General features: G+C 40.3%; 1 protein-coding gene across 1 annotated transcript in view; it reads left to right on the top strand.

The window, feature by feature from the left end:
- The first annotated feature begins 574 nt into the window (after positions 1–574).
- The window catches only part of LOC139609915 (FERM and PDZ domain-containing protein 4-like), a 47,052-nt gene continuing 28,265 nt past the window's right edge, over positions 575–19,361 (top strand). Inside the window, exon 1 of the mRNA XM_071464972.1 lies at positions 575–1,810. Within this exon, the coding sequence (XP_071321073.1) occupies positions 1,770–1,810 (41 nt within the window). The 5' untranslated portion in view covers positions 575–1,769. The remainder of the gene's footprint in view (positions 1,811–19,361) is intronic.

Here is a 19,361-nt window from a genome sequence, read left to right as displayed (position 1 = left end):
ATACAGAAAAGTCATAACTAAGTCTCAAACTTTTAATGTGATCAAGTATGCAGTCTTCAGTTGCTCCCTGGAGAAATGTTCATGCTCATAAATAGTGATTAGACTGTCCTAAACCATCAGCATAATTTTTATGAATTCCTAAATCTTGTGTCTTTCAACTTGAGGATATTTGTCTCCATTTCTCTTATTTCACATGCCATTTGACATGATGTCTCCCCTCGGAGTCGTAATTTTAAGAAAATGCGAGAATCCAATCGAGTCATTATTGTCATTTAAGGCTGTCTGTCAACATTGGGGACGTTGGGGTCAGGGATTCTAGTTGTCTCATACTGGTCTAGTCCTGTTGTAACTGGTAGCACTGCAATAAAGAGAGAGAGAAAAATATCCTTCTGAACTGAAAAACTTCCTTTCATTACACGCCCAGTTGAGTTGAGTTGCATTACATGGGATGCTAAACATTCTTCCCGCTGTTTTGTGTTTAATTAAAGTTTATCAACATCACTGAGGTTCATTTGTGGTTCATCCTTTGGCCCTTGTGGCACGGGGCCAGCGGGAGCACCATCTTGCTAAGGCTGAACCATCTGTGCGCGTGCACACGCAAGACCCTGACCTGTCGTCAGGGTTTGATGACAGGCTCGGAGAAGGGATGAAAGACGAGTCCTTGAATGTTCTTTCCCCCACGAGTCTGAAATGTAATTAAATGTTTATCTGGACTTTTGTTTCCACCATTCATGAGAGCAGAGGCAGTCACATTTTCAGCCTAAAAAATGATGCAAAGCAAATGCAAATGTTCCTTCTGGACGAGTGAAAAGGAAGCCGCCGGTGGTCCAGAGGACTAATGCATGCTTGCATCATGGTGAGGCTGCTGTGTGTGAGTGTGCACGTACAAGCTACCAAACAAGGGGAGAGAAAAACCGGAGAGACGGGGTCTTGCTCCCATCAGCCTCCCGTTCTGCAGAGTCAGCTTTCCTCTGCCCATCACCCCCCCCCCCCCCCCCCTTCCTTCTCTGTCTCTCTCAGTTGCTTTCTCTTTACAACCAAAGCACTTTTACTCTCCTTTTTGTCCCTGCTCCATCTTTCATCTTGATTTCCTCCTCTCGTAGCCCTCCTTGCTCTGCATCTTCCCTCAATCCTCTTCTCTGCCCTGCAAAGAGACATGCAGCCCTGATGAACAGAGGGCAAAACCAGAGCCAGAGAGCATCCGTCATCCATTCACTGTGTCCCTCCCCCCTCCCTTCCTCTCTATCCCATCCCTTTTCCATTCTCTCTCCTTCCCTCCTCCTCTCTTCTCCCCTGCTCACCGCGGTTAGGATCACTGCACTTCTCCATGCGCTGAGATGGAGAGCACGCACAGAGGTCTTATTGCAGCCCAGCTAAGCCAGGTGGAGAGGAGCAGAAAGGGCTGACTGGTCCCAGAGACAGCAGAGGGGTGGGAGGTGACGCTCTCTCTCTCTCTCTCTCTCTCTCTCTCTCTCTCTCTCTCTCTCTCTCTCTATCATCACTTAGGAACGCAACATTGTGGAAAGACAGGGAACTGGACTGTCTGCTCACCGGATAGGGCATTCAACAAGGGTGATACTTGCTGCCATTTGACTTGATTTCCTTAAACTGAAAAAAAGAAAATTCAGCATTCTGTGTTGCTTTTGTTGACTCTTGAAATGGATCCGGGTTGATGTGTGAGTTTTCAGTGTGAAGGGATTTGGATGTGGATTAGAATGCTGATGTGGAGGACCTGAGCTTTGGGACATAGCGCTCTGTAGCAGGACCACATGGACATGTTTGGTTTCTCCAAGATGCCAAAGCTGTCTGGGTGAGTGCGTGTCGAGTTTTACACCTTAAAGGGCATTCAGGTCGTTTTTTTCATGGTGATGTAACATCTTCAACAGGTAAATGGAAGTTCCTTGTGATGCTGTGCATACCTGCATGTCACGAAATGTGTGATTCTCTGCGCATCATGGATGTGACTGCAAAATATTTTTTTTTCTTGATAAATTCATTTTGAACAATGACAAGATATCCAGGTGAATTTATTTAAAATGCACTGAGCACTTTTTCCAGGGTTTGAAAGTCATGTCACACACTCAGCTTTTAATTAGAGTAGCAGTTGAGTGATATCTGTGTTGACTTTGTCCACAGCTTTGTGTTTAACTTATAAAGTTTAACTTTGGTGCCAAGCCTGGAAAGAGTGTTTGATGGAGTGAAAGGTAAATAAGGAAGCTGCGTCTGTATATGATGCACAGTACAGATTTGTGTGGGACCTGTGGTGCCTTAATGTCAGAGGTGTTAATTGACAGCTCCGTGTTAGGGGTTGTTATTGACGGATTCTGTTTGTGTGAGCTAGCAGAGGCCTGATTGTGTTTTTTTTTTAAATGTATTTGTGGGGTTTGAGTAACTAAGAAATCACTACGGCGGGATCTGTTTGGTAGATGTTGTTGGATCCAGGCAACAACAGCAGAGGCTCAGTGAATGTGGGAAATGAAAGGCGGAATCGAATCAGAGAGTTCAAGAAGCAACCAGATAGTGCAGGGGATTAAGAGAGAGATAAGGAAACAAGAGAGGACGGACAGTGGTTGAAAAGGATGGGAACACAAAGCGAGAGCACAGAGGCGAAGGCAGGGTTGTTACAAGACTATTAAGTATTTAAAAAGACAGTTTAGGTTAAACCCCATAACACACAACCACACCCACTTAGTGTAGTTCCACAGCAGCTCATGGGCTCAGACATCACATGAAAGACCTAATTGGACAATTAAAACCCCTGCAGCCTAATCTTTTACTTTTATTGACAGCAGGATAAAATGCTAATGATAAATCAAGAGGAGTGATTAGTCAAAAAGTATTTTCTGTTATTCATATTTTAATTGGTAAACTGTCAATTTTACATACAAACAGTTTGAAATGAAGCAGCCTTGGGCCTGAGATGTGAAGAAACACTAAGAAGTCTTAAGGCAGATGACTCTAAGTCAGAGCTGCTGTTATAATGAAGTGCTCAGCACACAACAATCCCTGTGCTTCTACATGACACTCTCACACACACACACACACACACACACACACACACACACACACACACACACACACGTTACACATGTACATAAATACATGTTTCCATGATCCTTGACTCATGTGTTGTCACATCACTAAGCCCGCTAAACATGGCTCATGACAAATCTTTTAAACCTACACACAAAGACACACACTCTGAGGTTAGCATCTGGAGTGTGTCTTCGTCTTGTCAGAGAGAGAAAAAGGAAAGAAAGAAAGGATTTCTCTTCTCCACAATAGTTCAGACTTAGAGCAGTGATATAGCTGTTTCTACACAATGTCTTGAGGAGCATGGTTAAATGGAGTCAGAGTCTTTGCTCCCCACATTATGATGCAGGTTCAGTTCCTGTATTTACAAGACACTTTTTCACATTAATGAGTCCGTACAAATCCTGTGGAAGCCTTTCTGAAACAGACACAGCCTGCTGTGTTTGGATTCATCATATCCTGTACCTGTTGCTGGCAGGTGAACACTGTGATGCGTTGGTGGATTACATTAAGATTGGGAAACATAAAACTTTGCTTCAGCCAAAACCAAGTCCTAAACCAGAGTGCCAAGCTCTGTTCTCCCTGTGTTTGGATCTCAAACTCACAAGGCTCTTGATGTTTGAAATTGCAGTTTAATAAAGGAGCATTTCAAAGCTTCAAAAATCAGCATCAAGATCAGAAACTGTCAATACTTAATTTTGAACATTTGTACGTAGAAAGCTATCTAACGACATTCCTCCTGTATTTGGTTCAGTCCTGTATTTGTTGTTTTTCTAAGGCATGTAAACATCGAAAAACACTTAGAAAATGAGATATAACATGTTAATTAGTGAGTCTTAAAGGTGCTGGTTGGCTGACTCTTTTAGATTCGAGCAACAAAGTCTGTGTCAGGAGGTGGATGGGTTGATGGAGGGATGGGTGAGTCGACAAAACACAGGCCTTTCACACAGGAGACCTCTGTTTGTTTCCCTTGTGAAACCACTAATCAGTCTTCTTTCTTTCATCCACGACTCTTCCACAATCTTAACCACATGTTTATTTTTGTAACCATGACGACAAAGGCCCTCAAAACTTAAAGAAGTTCTTAATTTAACCCGAACCATAATCTGTTCCAAACCCTGACCAAGTAGTTTTCGTGCCCAACCAACTGTTCCACAACCTTAACCACGTGTTTGTTATTGTTACCGTGGGGACAAAGGTCCAGTTCGCCTGCTGCTGATGTGCTCATATGGTTGTATTATTGTTACCATGACACTGAAGGTCAGGTACGCCTGTAACTGGTACACTCCTGTGGGTTGTGTTGGAGGGAAGGAACAAACAACCTACAAGAAACTTCAGAAAAGTTTGAATCTGCAGTTTTGTATCCAACTTGCCACTCCATCCATCAGCCCAGTTGTCTTGGTGTAAAGAATCACTTCTTTTTGTTGGGTGCCCCTGTGGTTCACCTGCGAGAGCGCATACTATTTAGGATCAGTCCTCACTGCAGTGGCCCGGGTTCGAGTCCAGCCCGTGGGACTTTGCTGCATGTCATCCCCTCTCTCTCTCTCCCCAACTTTCCTGTCTCTCTCTCTCACTGCAGCTATAATAAAGGCAAAAATTCCTGAGAAAAGTAACTTAAAAAAAAAAAAAAATCAGTTCTTTTGTGCTGTTAAATTCATGCAAAGCACAGTGTTAACATCCGTCTTCCTTTAAATCATAAGGAAGGAGGGATTTCTATTAATGAGTTTTTACCAGACTTTATTTCATGAGTATTACAAACAGCACATAAAGGGGAGAACATTCTGATGTTGCACATTCATATAGATGAATGTCTCAGTGAGTACACAGAAGCAATGTGTTGTTTATTATCACACTTGTGTCTTAATTTGACTTCTTATTTGAATAAATAGCTTCTATTTCTCATAACAAGTTCTCCCTCTCCCCTGTTTTCCAGAGTTTTACCTCCTGGGAACCACTTCCCCTTCTCCTTATGCTTTACCATTTTGTCAGCCAGTAATAATGTTCACCAAGCCCACTTTTACACATTTGGCTCCCACTGTTGTCAACAGACTGTAAAATGGTGAAAATTAATAATGGTGTAACACTTAACAGGCACCAAGAGGGTGTTTGTATCACTGGCAAGTTAGCTGCATTTCGCTGGTACCCAGATGGCTGGTGTGTATCCATGAGCTTTTCATAATCACAATGTCAGAGCCCTCTGTTTGCAGATGGCACCCAAGCTGAATTTAATTTAATTTACAGATCATTTATCACCTTTTTAACGCTCATAATAAATCATTCAATGTAGGAGGGGAAATAAAAGGTGCGGCAGGTGAGAGGGGTCTGTGAGCGTACTGTTTGTGACTGTTGTTTTTATTCCACTTGACAGTTTGATCATCACACATCTGGCTTTATTTCGGGAACGTTAACCCAGTCTCTCTTATCCGTTTCAATCCATGCATCCTAAAGACAAAGACCAGACCTGTATCAGTGTTTGTAGTGTGGGGAAATCTTGGCTTTAGTGTGGCGGCATTTGGCATTGAAACTAGCCAGCAGGGCTTGTTTGTGTTCTGAATATCAGATTACAGTAATACGTTGCCAAATTGCCTTCTGCTTTGTGCCAATGCATGCAGCTACTTCAGAGGGCAAAGTTCCATTGTACTGAGAGCCATCTGACAAGTCGTAGCGTCTGTGATTTTCAGTTTTGAGTAAGTTAGCCTCATTACTTAAAATGACTTGTAACTATTACACAATCACTTGAAGGCTGTTTAACTCATAAATTTGAGTCTCAAGATCAACCTTTCAAAAAAGCACGAGGAGAGGAGGGTGACTACAAATACGAACATAGATGTAGTTGAGGAAGATCTTTTGACCGTATAATTATGATTCTCTGTCACATTCCCAGACAGGAATACTGGACCATTCTGCAAAACCCTGCAAACCCTTTGATGGACAGGCTTTTGTTTTTTGTTTTCTTATGTGCAAAGCTAAGATTTGTTCAATTCTCACTCTCTGCAACATCTGCACATGGCAGTACAGTATGGTTACGGTTAGAAAAATGTTGTTGACGGGGAATATATTCATTAAGGGGTGGTTAGGTTTAGGCAGTTAAGAAACTTGGTTGAGTTTAGGGAAAGAATGTGGTTCTGGTTAATGCAAAAGCAAACATTTAGTGTTGGTTTGGGACTTGAGATGGTGCTCATCCATCACCCTGACCTCTACATCTGTGTCTTTCGCCTTGTTATATATGGGGAGCACCACTTCCTCCAGCGGCACTGAATGCTGGTAAATCGTGAGGTGCTGAATCATCCAACATGGATGTCACTTGTAGGATTCTGAGCTGTCGTTTCCATATTTCTTCAGCTTGCACCTCAAATGTGCAAACCCTGGGTTTGCATGTTTAGCTTCATATTTAGTGCACAGATAGTGAATGGGAGCGTTATCAATCTTGTCATCTATCTCATAAAATACCCAAACACGTCCTTAATCAGCACATCAGATTAACAGCCACTTGGGTGTAGTTATTGGGTGTAGGTGGCTGCACAGAGCACATATGTCAGAACATACAAATCAGAGGCAGGAGAGGAGAAGGAACAACACCAGGCCACAGGACTCTTTCTCACTCTGCCTGTAACCCTTAAAGTTGCACGATTTTCTTGATTTGAGTCTGGATAATCCTCCTAAGGGATTTGGTTGGTGATCACTGCAGGAGGGGCTGGCAGGGTGAACACACTGTTGGCTGTTTCATTCAGTATATTGAAATCAAATCACAGAGCACATCCATCCACCTATCTGTGTATCTATCCCTGCCTGTAATTTAAACCAGGCACAGTCAAGTTCATTGATCAAACTGACACTGATGTGGTTTTTGACTTGAAATGAAATAATCTTTAAGGCATGATTTGTTCATACATTTGTTTAAACTTGATACTTTTTTTTGTTTTAAGTGTGAAGCCACAGTAGCAGCCCTGAAGAATGAAATATCTGTTATCTCTCAGCTCTGAAATGGAGCGCTTTAATCAGCCCTTGCTTCTGCAGGAATTCATTTCCTGGTGAACACTAATATTCTGTTATGTTATGATTATCACATTTTACTTCCCGTTATTCCAGTCATCTCTCACACCAGATAATACTCAAAGACTGGAGCGACGTGCTTCATGCTTCACCCCCCTCTTTGACGAGAGACTTAAATTTGATCAATTATGCAAATGAAGCAAAAACCCATTTTGTTTCTTGCTGCTGTTCCAATCCAAACTTCCTTCCCTCGTCTCTGCATTGCAAAAACAAATAGCTTTTCGAGCGAGCATCATCTCCCAATTACGCTCTGAATTTCAAACAGCAAGCACACTGAAATTCAGAGACAATATGCCAGCTGATCAGTGATGCAAAAAGGGACGCTTTTATTGAACCTCTGCCCACAGGAGTTTGTCACATGTTCTGTAAATGTTAAGAGAATTTGACATACAGCACGTGTTTCTCTTTCATGTCTCATGTATTCTGCATGAAGCCTTAGTTACTGCATTATTTAATGATACAGGTGCATAGGCTTTTGCTGCATAAATGGGTAACTGCTGTGCTGTAACCGTACTATGACTATGGAGGTTTGATTCAAAGCATTTCCATGTGCTGAGACAACCCTCTCTTTTCCCTAATGCCCATCATAAGAAGCCATGCAATGGTGTTTGGCCTTAGGTTGAACATCTGTAAGAATCCCTGAAAACAAAGGCGCTGAAACCGTCCATGTATCCCAAGATGATTCACTCCAGTGCCTGATCTTTTTTCCTGAAGTTTTGACTTTATTCTAACTCTACAGTTGGCTTTATGATGAGTTAGCAGTGGGCTACAATAGCAAACATCTCTTAAGTGAATATTTATTTGGGTCAATTTTTAGAATTACACAAGGGAACACATGGATGAGAGACAAATTAAAGGGAAAACCCTAAAACACAAGTGGAGGAACATTTGCAGTCACCAGATCTCAACTCAACTCAGACCAATTTGAGATTTTGGAGCGGCATGTCCAGCAGCACTTTATACCACCATGCTTAAAAGAAAAAATGAGGGAACATCTTTTGGAAGAATTGTCTCTGAACTCCAGTAGAGTTCAGAGACTTTGAGAATCCACACCAAATACCACTGAGCCTGCTCTGGAGACTTATGCTGGCCCAAAACTTCACTGAGACCTTTCATATTGGCTTCGCTTTTAAAGTGAGTGGCTTGATTGCCAACTGTATACAGTACAGGGCTTGGGGCAGGCACACTCCACTAATCTATTGTTGTTATTCATAATTAGATGTGAAAGGTCAAATTCTGTCAACAATTTTGCATGAAACTCAAGTTTTGGTTCTCATTTGTTTCCTTTGCCTTTCACATAACACCGAGGGCAACACTGAAGTCAGTGTAAGGTTGCTTGGCAACCAGCAGAAACACTCCAGAGTTTGTATTGATTAAATAAACGAGATAAATCACATTAATAAGTGAGGTTTAGGGGTGCTGACGGTGGATTTTCTCTCCTGTTTCCAGTTTTCATGCTAAGCTAAGCTAATATTTCCTGGGTCTTGCTTCATATTAATTGTACAGGCTTGTCCTGTCAGCAAGAAAGCAGATAGGTGTAATGCACAAAAAAGATTTAATACCCTCGTGCAGAAACTGTGATTACATATGAAATTTATCATGTACATGTTTTCTATATGCATATGTAGGCCATTAGTTAAATTTAGATCAAGATTTTGAGCTGTGCAGTGCATTGAGTTCAGACTAGAACTGTGTAGGAATATTTAAACAAATAACCCTAAGAAGGCCTCAGATTCCTGCTGCAGCTTATATAGAAAACGTGTTTTTCAGCATGAACAGTGACACGTTACATTTCCAGTACATTTACAGAGCGACGTGCATGTCTCCGTGTACTGTACCTTTGCACCCATTTACCCTTACAGCTGCTGCTCTTCCCTTTTTAGTTAAATGCTCGTGGATGCATTCAGTATCGTAGTGTAGAGTGTTAGCCTAAAGGACACATGGGTGATTTTGGCATCTGTGTTCTCATTATATAACAAGTAACTTCACCTCCAAAGCTATGTATTTTTAAAAAAAATGTCAAGCAGAATGACTGTGATCAGAGTTTCACAAACGGTCACACTGTACATGCCTCTTACCAAGTGCATCCTCAATAATTGATCACTTGAGCTCGCTTTTACTACATACAGTGAGCATTTCTGTGGTTGCAGGACAGAAGGGAAGATAAAAATATCCTCCACATCGTCCATTTTATATTCTCTTTCTCACACACTGGTATTCTAAATGAGCTTTGCATCAGGGAAGAAGACAGCACTGTGGAACAAATGAATCAAACATGACAGAAAAAATGTGGAATTAATGAATCCTTGTCATTTGTCTCTAATCTCAACTGTTCAAGCGGAGACATTTTATGCATTTTCATAAATTTGTTTTGTGTTTGTATTGGTGAGATGGTTTCATATCAGCTGGGGTTTTCCCACATTTGACTATCACAAGTTGTTGGTAATAGTGAAGACTAAATAGTCGAGTATTAGTGTGTAGCCATATAGTTTTCATCAAGGAAATCTCTACACTTTGCTCCATTCAGCTTTCCCTCAGCCCTCAGTCTCCCTGTCCCTGCTGCTAAAAAACTTCCCTACAGTTCAATCTTGGTTTCATCTCAGTCTCAGAGTCCTTCAGGTGCTTTTTGGAAACTTCAAGTGGCTTTCATGTCTCTTTCTCTGAGGAGAGTTCATTCATTCGTTCAAAAAAAAAGCCCAGGTCAGTGGGGTGTTGTAGTGATAGTTGTCCATCTGGAAGTTTCCACAAAGGATCTCTGGATGTCAGCCAGAGTGACCATCAGGTACTTGGTCTCCCCTCGTACCAGGGCTCTGGTCTGAATACTCTCTGAATACACTGTACATCTGTTTGCTAAATAGGCTAGTGGAGCGATTAGTTCTGCTCCAAATGCTATCACATAATACTTAAGTGCCACCGTGCATTGAAAGAGCCACACTGTCAAACACACCAAATGCACTTTAAACATACAGCACATACAGTACAGTGCTCACACGTGTACATAAATAGACACTCACACACCTGCTCTGGCAGATATGTTGAGGTGTGATGTGTGTGTGTAAACATGGAGGTTTATCATTGTTATCACATCCCCTAACTGGGCTGCAATGAATTGACTAATGTAATGTAAAGTGAATTAAAAAGTCAAACATCAGTGCAGCCTGGTCATCTGACTGTAGTAAGGTGGACCTGCCTGTCAAAAACTCCATGTGTTCTGTTTATTTATTTTCTAAAATACAGGACTGCATAAGAAAGAGAGGCATGCCGTTACAGTCAGTTACAGTGGGTTTTGATGTGATTCTGTTTTGTGAAATAAAAGTTATAGATTTTTCAACATGTTACAAAATAAGGAGCTGGAGTCAGGATGTCATTAGCCTAGCTTAGCATGGCTACTGGAAAAAGCACACCTACCAACACATCTAAATCTGTCTTATTGACATAACTGTACCTTATTTGTTACACATGAACAGAAATGTAAAGCAACAGTTTGTGATTTTAGCATTAGGACCACATTGGAGCTATTCTTTTTTGACAGCTTATCCGACCTCTGAAAACTTAAGTGCAGCGTCTCCACCTACAGAGCAGTGGAGAGCTTAGATCTGATCTCTGTACGGGAATAATGGTAACAATCCAGCAACTTGGAGTCTTTAGGAAGTTGTGTATTCACCAAGAAATAGCTCCAACATGTAACTCCTACTAAAACCACAAATTTTCTTTGTTAAACTTCTGTTGATATATGTGTTAAACAAATGAGATGCAGTATTTTAATTAATCAGCTTTAAAGGTGTTGGTAGGCGTCCCTTTTTTTTACCTTTGAAGCATATTTGAATTATTCCTTTGTTTAAGCTTTGATGTCTCTAAGTGCATAATTTCTCAGCAGTGTGGAAACATGTTTGTCTGTGGCATATCCTACCCTACTGCACTTTTTATTTGCTTTCTTTCTTTTAACTGCACATGCAGTTTGGGTAAAGAGATTTTTTATTCTGACATTATGATTCAAAAAGCAAGACACGAGCACAAGTGTTTCTCATTCATCCTAATGATCACCATCCTCCTGTGTAATCTTATTTAGGGAGCGTTCAGCGACGCTTATTCCTCTGTGGTATTTTTAGCCTGCAGAATTATGTTTCCATGTTCGCTGCAGATGTTCTAGCCAGCTGTAATGTTTTCCGCCTATATGTGTTTTAGCGTGGACTGAACGCGCTCAGTGACAGATGAAGTTGGTCAATGGGGCATCCATGGATTCCTTTACATGCTGCAAGCAGATATGCATGTGTTGCACAAATGCAGCCACTGTGCACACACTGTTCTCTTTCTTTAACCTTTCCGATTGACTTGAGCCAAATGGACGGTAGTAGCTAGTCAATGCTTGGTCGTCATGACATCATGCGACTACAGTAAACCAACCAGAAACTGGTAGTGAAACTCCCCATAGGCATGACCTCACCCAAAGCACTACTCCCCAGTACAAACAACAACAAAGGGCTCTGACACAGAAAGCAAAATTAAGAACAAACAATATTATTTCATGAATAGAACAGATACATGATTTTTCTCGATTTTTTTAAAGAATGAATACTATGATGCATTTTAGACCAGTCGATCACTGTAGTATGTGCACCATAGTTTTTGTCTGAGGTGAAAACAGAAAATCTAAGCCCTGATTTTCCAGTTGTTTCCTTCATCACAGACTGGGAAAGTGAGGTGTCTGGTGAGTGATTAGCTGTAGCTGTCTCTGGGGATCCATTTGTTTGATCCTGGTATTTAAGTTGCTTCTCAGAGCTTATTCTTGGATCCATAAATGGACCACCCAGAGGTAAAGGTTTCAATGTTTTATTATTTGTTTTGTTTTTCTCTTTTGGCTGAAAAACTGAATTTTATTTGACACCTGCAATAAAGAAGCAGGAATTTATCTTGGCTGAATTTATAGAGCGTCATTGGAGACCAACTGTGGTGCATTTTTATGTAGAATACAATCATACAGACAAACTTTCAACAGTGACTTCAAGTGTTGTTCCAGTGGAGGTGTGAGCCAAATCTAAAAATCATCGATTCAGCAACATAATTCACACACCGATCTTCTTTTAAGAACATGATTTAAAACTTGCTCTGTTGCACTTTGTATTTTCTGCCCCTTGGTTCCACTGGGCTTTATGTGACATTTACAAAGAATCAATGGGTTGTTGTGCTGTGGACTGTGTTGTCCCGCAGAGATGCACTGCTGTGCTGCAAAGGTTGAAAAGCAGCACTGTTAAGTGTTTTAGGTCTGCTGCTGATACAGATACAGTGGAGACTAACAGTATGTCACACACTGACAGCTTGTAAACACAAGTGAAGTACAAGCAAGAGAGAATACTCCTTGCTAGAGAGAAGATTTCATCACTTTCACCCTGTCTTGATGGAGCTGATATTTTTCTTATCCTTTCCTACCCCCGTGTTGTACTGTTCTCTTGTAGCTTCTTTCATTTAATGGATCAAAGTGAGTTTATCCCAAGGTTTTACATAGACTCCTTCCAGGAATATTAGATAAGTAGTGTAATGTGTATTCTGTGATGATTTAATTAATCTAAACTCATCTATGCAAGGTATGAAGCCATTGTGGTTAAAAAAGAAATACCCTCTGGTGTGAAATCATCTATATCAGATACATAAAAACTAAAGAAAATATATTTGAAACAATTCTTCTCACTGAACAAGTCCGACCTCATAATGTATTGTGAAGGTCAGGTTCCTCATTGATCTTTGTTTCAGCTCCCCCATTTTCATCACACCAGCAATCCTGTCAGTCAATCAGAGCTGTGACTTACGTAGCTCCCAAAGGGCAAAACACATTCATCCCCCTTCTTATATACACACAAATACACACAAGTAACTCCACAAATCCATAAGCATCTGTTTGATTTCTTTTCTTTTCCATGGCTTATTTATATTGTGTTTGCATGTGCTTGTATTCTTTACCAGATCCTATATTTTTAACTTTCCCTCTGGGAACTAGAGGTTTCATCTGACATTGTCTTATCTTATAAATGAACACACTTTGTGACAGCTTGACTTTTTAAGTTCCGATTTTTAGTTTTATTTTTATTAGGGGTGCCAGCCAGGTCTCTCTCCTGGCATTTAAGATAGGTCAAGTTTTGTTTTGTCAATAGTTTTTCTCCCTTTTGAAATGTTTACATTGAACTACACAAAGGATGCACACACAACTGTATTGATTAAAGTCGCACAAAGAAGCACAAGCACAAGATTTTACTGCAAAAATGTCTGTATATCTAAAGCTATTCACCAAGTATTCTCAAATCCCACACTCCCAAAGTCACAAAACCAAAAAAAAAACAAAACAATCCAACTCAAAAAAATAAAAGCTTATTTTCAGAAGACCAGCAGACAGTCATTCAGCATTCTGCCCAGCAGCCTGTGGTATACTCCAAGTCCTCACACTGGGAAGGGACAGGGTGTGCCCACTCATAGTCTGGTACTGGTGTGAGAGAAAGAGCATGAAAGCAACAAAGAGGAAGAAATTATAAACTATAATTGAACAAAGAGAGATGAAACCCTCTTTCAAGCATTTCCTGCTCTCATACAGTATGTTTGAGGTGGTTCATGTGTCCAGTGTGAGACGCAGTGACTGGAACAGCTGTGATTGATGCAGTTCTTATTGACAGACCCTGTCATGCCTTTGTGCTTATATATTGCTGTGTGTGCATTGACTTGAGTATCAGGGGTCACATCCTGAGAAGAGCTTTACAATAGGAATGGAGCTGTCCATCCTCACTCACCTACTGTGATGACTTTGTAAGGAGAGGCTTTTTATAGTGAGCTTTTAATTGATTCCATCATCACACGCTGTTGGCATGTTTCCACATCAGCAAGACCAACGGGTGTTTGCGAGGAGCTGAGTTTCATCTCCAGAGGATATAAAGATCCAAATCGCACTAATAAGCTCCGGCACAGTTAAGTCTTCATTATGATCTCAGAGGATAGTTCATTTGCAGGGAAAGGACTATACAGTGAACGGTGCAACATGACAAATGCAACATTTTTCCGCAACCATAAAATAGCAGAGTAGCAGTGACTCACTGCGTCTGCAGTTACTGCTGATGGGATATGGATTTAGCAGCTTGGTGGTTGATGTGGAAATACAAGGAACAGCATTTGTGGTTGTGTGGAGACGTGGTGGACTGAAGAAGATGTGACAGGACAGGTTAGAAAACAGGTAAATAGCATGATTAGTATGTGATTGTTTTAACAACATTTATGTATAGTATACTGAGTTGGTGTACTGTAGGCCAGCAGATAACCTGGTTCCAGACCTCTGAGTCATATCCATCTTTTTTTCTTTTTGTTCAGCAAATCAAATGGGTGTGGTGCTGTACACAATGGGAGCTATGTAGAGCTAAAAGGAGTAATGGGGACGTCATCTTCTTGTGCCAGAGCCAGAAAATAGCTGAATCTGTGACAAACAGCAACATAAAAATTGCCAGTAAATGGCGCTCTACAGGTTGGTGTAAGCTTCAAGAAATAACAACTCTTAAATACATAAAACAAAATTTTGAATATAAGAATGTGTTATTTTTTTCTTCTAACCTACCTGGGCTTCATCTTGAGATGCTGACAAAGATGTTGACCTTTAGGTTAGGAATCACTAGGATGGGGAAAAATATGTCAAATAACTCTGTCTCAAACAGCAACGGGCCAAAACAAGAACGGTGTCAGACTCAATAATGAGGTGAAACGAAATTGTGATTCTGTTTGGTTGTCAGTCTTCCATCGTGAGCTTGAATGCTCATGCTCATAAGCTTCAGGGACATCGTCTTCAAGTTTGGTGAGGTGAAGTTTGAGGGGCTGAAGGCCTTCAGTGCTGCTTGTGGTTGTTGAGAGTGGAATGCTGAATCTGGTCTTTAAATAGTAAATGTAGAGCTTTTCAGTTGCAGATGGATGGTTGGAGAAAGGGGACAGGAATCAGCTGAATTGATGGATCCATTAAAGCTTTAGCTTATGAGTGAGTGAGATTGCTCTTGAGAAGAGTTGTTTTTCACTGCATTCATTCAATTTGCAAGTTTCCAAAGCTGCAAATTAGCACAAGTTGTGAGACTCTTGGAGTTCTTTATCTTTTTTTTATTACATTACGCTTGTTTAGCAAACATCCGCACTCTGCAAGATCTTCAGAGAGCATGCAGAATGGAGCTTAATGTTTAAGGGGTTACATAAAATGAAACTGCACGTGTGCATGTGTATGTGTGTGCACGCTTGGGTGTGCGAAATGCACTGAGAGCTAAAGCATGTTGTCTTCAGATAGTAAAGCTATATAAAGTCAGAGCACTTCTGGGGCAACTTTTAACAACGTGCACCAATGTTTCATTTATGAACAGCACAAAGTCACAGAGAAAGTGTGAGTGAGTGCGAGAGAGAGAGAGCGGAGGAGTCGGGGGGGGAAAAAAGCCAACAAATGGGAAGAGGGCAGAGAGAGGATGAGGACTGGATGGGAGGAAGGTCAGGCGATGGCTGGAGTTGTCTTGCTAGGAGCTAAAAGTGTGTGAAGTTGGAACATTAATGAGCATAATGAGTAAGGCTGAGAGGAAAGAAACTCCATTAGCAAGCCAATTAGGAAATTTCTAGTGACAAGTTGGAGAATTCTATTCCGCTGACAGCAACACAAATCTAGTTAATTTAGCTTTAGTTGTATCAACTGTGTAATCCTGTTAAAGTGCCATATTATGTGTTTTTAATAGCTAATAAATCATGTGATGTTGGGCTGCAACTATTATTTTCACCAGTTTAAAAAAATCAGCCAGTTATTTACTCCATGAAGCAATTACTTCTTTATTTCTGTCAGGGTAGTGAAATAAGTCCATACTGATTCTGAGTTGACATCTTTAAAATTCTCGTTTAGTCCGACAAAGTGTCCAGTACATAAGAAATTCAATTTATGATCACATGATAAAGAAAAGACACAAACTCTCCCACTTGATGGGCAGGACGCGGAGAAACATTTTTGCTTGAAACATAAGGGAAGGATTAATCCATTATCAAAATAGTTGCCGATTATTTCTCTGCTGATATACTAATTGACTCGTCATTTTAGCTCTAATGTGATATTGAAACTTTAGCATATTTCCAATATACAAACACATCATCTTCACAGCCCTTACCAGACTTAATTACATTTTTATATCATTTTTATAACAACTGGTTGGCACGAAGCAGAAAAAAAATGTAATATTTGACTATATTAGTATTTTATTATGGAGACACAGTACATAGTGATAGTAGAGGCCACTACAGTTGTGTGACTTTGGACTGTCTCAGACAAAAGCTGACAGTCACGAGTGGTGAAATCTTTGCTCGACAGTCCACTTTTACAAAACCAAGTACAATGTTTTAAATAAAGTTAGACATAACAGCACCATGATCAAAACTTATTTTTTAGACCAATGACTCAAGTTGGTCACGGATCTCTGCCTGCATTCATCAGACAATCTGACATGCCTCAAAATATACGTCGCACAGTCTGACACAGATTGCAGCTGGCGTTTTATTAGATGTACATGTGTGGATACATGACGGCTGCAACTTCTGTTCTTTTTTCTATCAGAACCAGAGAAAAGGTTCAAGTCAGTTACATCCTTCAACCCATGTTTTCCTGTCTGCCTTTTATACCAGAACCAGAGTGTTTTTAATGGAGTCTCCTGCTGAGATGGAAGATGATACAGTCTTGAAGCACACACACTGAGAGTTACTTCAGGCTAATTGGGAAGTTTTACACAAAGTTTTTTTTCTTTTCTTGATTTTCTGAGCTGTGCGTGTTCAGCAGTGTGAAATAACAGTCCCTAGAGCTGAAATACCTTTGACTGAAGTAGATTTGCTTAAAGCACTTAAGTCTTTATATCAGTTTCTATTTATTGCAGACTCCACTGACATGTTAAAGTTACTGAACTGACAAGGAAGTGACCCTGATTTACATTTTGTATATATCACAGTGCTCCACCTCACCACTTAATCTGCACATCTTTGTGTCCTGAGAGGAGGCCTCAGCTCCACAAGCATTCAGGACACTCAGCAGCTGAGCTTTTGAAAGGAAGAAGATCCTACAGTATGTCTCGCATGGAATTGTGTTTGAGCTTAAATTACCCTAGTTGTTCTGTAGAGTGTAAAGTGGTGAGAATTGACAGGGAGAATAAAGCTACGGGAGGTGGGTTTTATGCTACTGGCTTTAGTAGGCATTGTTGCAATGTAGGCTAAAGCATCTTTGGAGAGCTCTTTGCCTTTTGTGCAAATTCAGTCAGTCTGGATAAAGATCTTGAGGGGTTTTAAGAGATTTAATGTCCCATGTTGTATGTGTGTGTGTGAGTGTATGGGTGTGTGCAGTCTATACAAAAGAGGAAGGTCAAACAAAATCATTTTCTCTCCCAACAGTAACATTGACAGTCCTTTAAATGACCTCAGTCCTGAGGCTGGACCTTTGAAATCCTACAGCTTCTTGTTTCAATTACAAATCAGGTGATTCAAATTCTGAATTGAAAATGTGTGTCAATAAAGATCAAAGCAGAAATGTCTGAGTGACTCAGATCCTTCTCTGCTCCTGATTTTCCTCGGTAGGGAGGGTCAGACAAAGGCTGACTGATGTTAGTGTTCAGTGGCACAGACCAAACTAGAGATTAGTCACTCATCAGGTCAAACAAAAATATACGGGGGAGAAGTAACACTCAAAAACAACATAATATAAAATGTGGGTAACTTGTGAGAAGTTGTCATCAGTGTCCCAGGGCTCAAGGCAATGTCGCCAGATGACTTGTTTTGTCTGACCAACAGTTCAAAACCCACATATATTCAATTTATTCTGATATAAAACACAGAGAAGCAGCGAAGATGCTTAATAAATGATTTACACATCTAATCAGAACTTGTGCTAACTAATTTTTCCTGACTAGTTAACTAATTGATTAATTGCTAAATATTTTCTTACTAAAATGGATAATAATTATCCATCCACAACATTTTGAGACATTTTACTCACTGAACCAAAACATTTCAACCACGTGCAAATGACAGTTATGGCATAATGCTAAATGATAAGCTATTGTTTAGCTAGACTGCTATTAAGCATTTAGCTAAAATGCTTAGCTACTGTTACAGTATTGCAAGTTATTAGATTACACAACACTATTTACCAAATGTTTGCTAACATTATCTAACACTAGCCACCATTACCTACTAGCTATACCAGAGCAAATAAGGCTGTAACTGCAAAACCCCTGAGCATTAAGCAACAGTGTGTTTTATTCATGACTTCCAATTTTAATATGTAAGCAGAAAAATGTGTTATTTCTTCTCTCAAAAACTACATGTCCAAGATAAAGACCAAACAGCATGAATTGTTCTTAAAGTACCTGTTTACCTTACCTGACTTCACTAATCATAACAATTTATAAGGTCACAGTAATTTGACCTTCATTCAAAAGCAGGAATTACTTTTGTGTGTGCATGAGTTAAAAATACTCCTGACACCTGCTGAGTTGCCATCAGTGGACATGGAAAGCTATGTCTATTTGCTCTTGAGTTGCCGAATCCTCGATGAAAGCCACAACAATCATATTTAAAGATGAAATGTAATAAATGTGAGAGAAATTGAGATTATTATCTACTCTGGGCTATCACATGTTCGGCTCATGTGTGTGTGGTAATATATACATTACCCAGGCTGAACCCTTTGATGGATTTACTTAGCTGGACAGTAACAATCCACATCAAAGCTGCAATATATGAGAAATGAAACATTTGCTGAGATGCACCCAGAGCTCAGTGTTCGGGGCTGTGCGTTCTTGCTGAGTGGAGCATGTGGTGGCTGAACACGGAGGTTTGTGCCAGCTGGCTTGACTGCTTTCAGTGATAGGAAGGTTTGACATATGATGCAGCAAAAAACAACCAGACCATAGCTCCAGTAACCACCATCTTTGTCACTAAATAAGGACAGATATATAGAGGACAGAGATATATTCTGATGCAAAGATGTTTCACTGACTGAAGCTCTTTTTCTCTCACAGTTCTTACAGTACATCGTACAATACATCACTGTGATCCAATCTTTTTTCTACTGTTTTAAACAACCTAATGAAAAAAACGGAGAGGATCAATATCTGTAATGGCAGTCTATGAAAAATAGCTTTGACAAATCAATCTGCCTGTAGGTTTTATGGGGAAAGCAAGCATCAGGATTCTAATTTAGTCAAAAAACAGAAATAAAACAGAAAATACTGCCCTGTAGACTAGCCTACTTAAAG

The sequence above is a fragment of the Trachinotus anak genome, unplaced genomic scaffold (assembly GCF_046630095.1).
Source record: "Trachinotus anak isolate AG129_WGS33_773 ecotype Australia unplaced genomic scaffold, CSIRO_AGI_Tana_v1 ptg000026l, whole genome shotgun sequence".
NCBI classification, from domain to species: Eukaryota; Metazoa; Chordata; class Actinopteri; order Carangiformes; family Carangidae; genus Trachinotus; species Trachinotus anak.
This window is presented reverse-complemented; position numbering and strand designations above follow the sequence as displayed.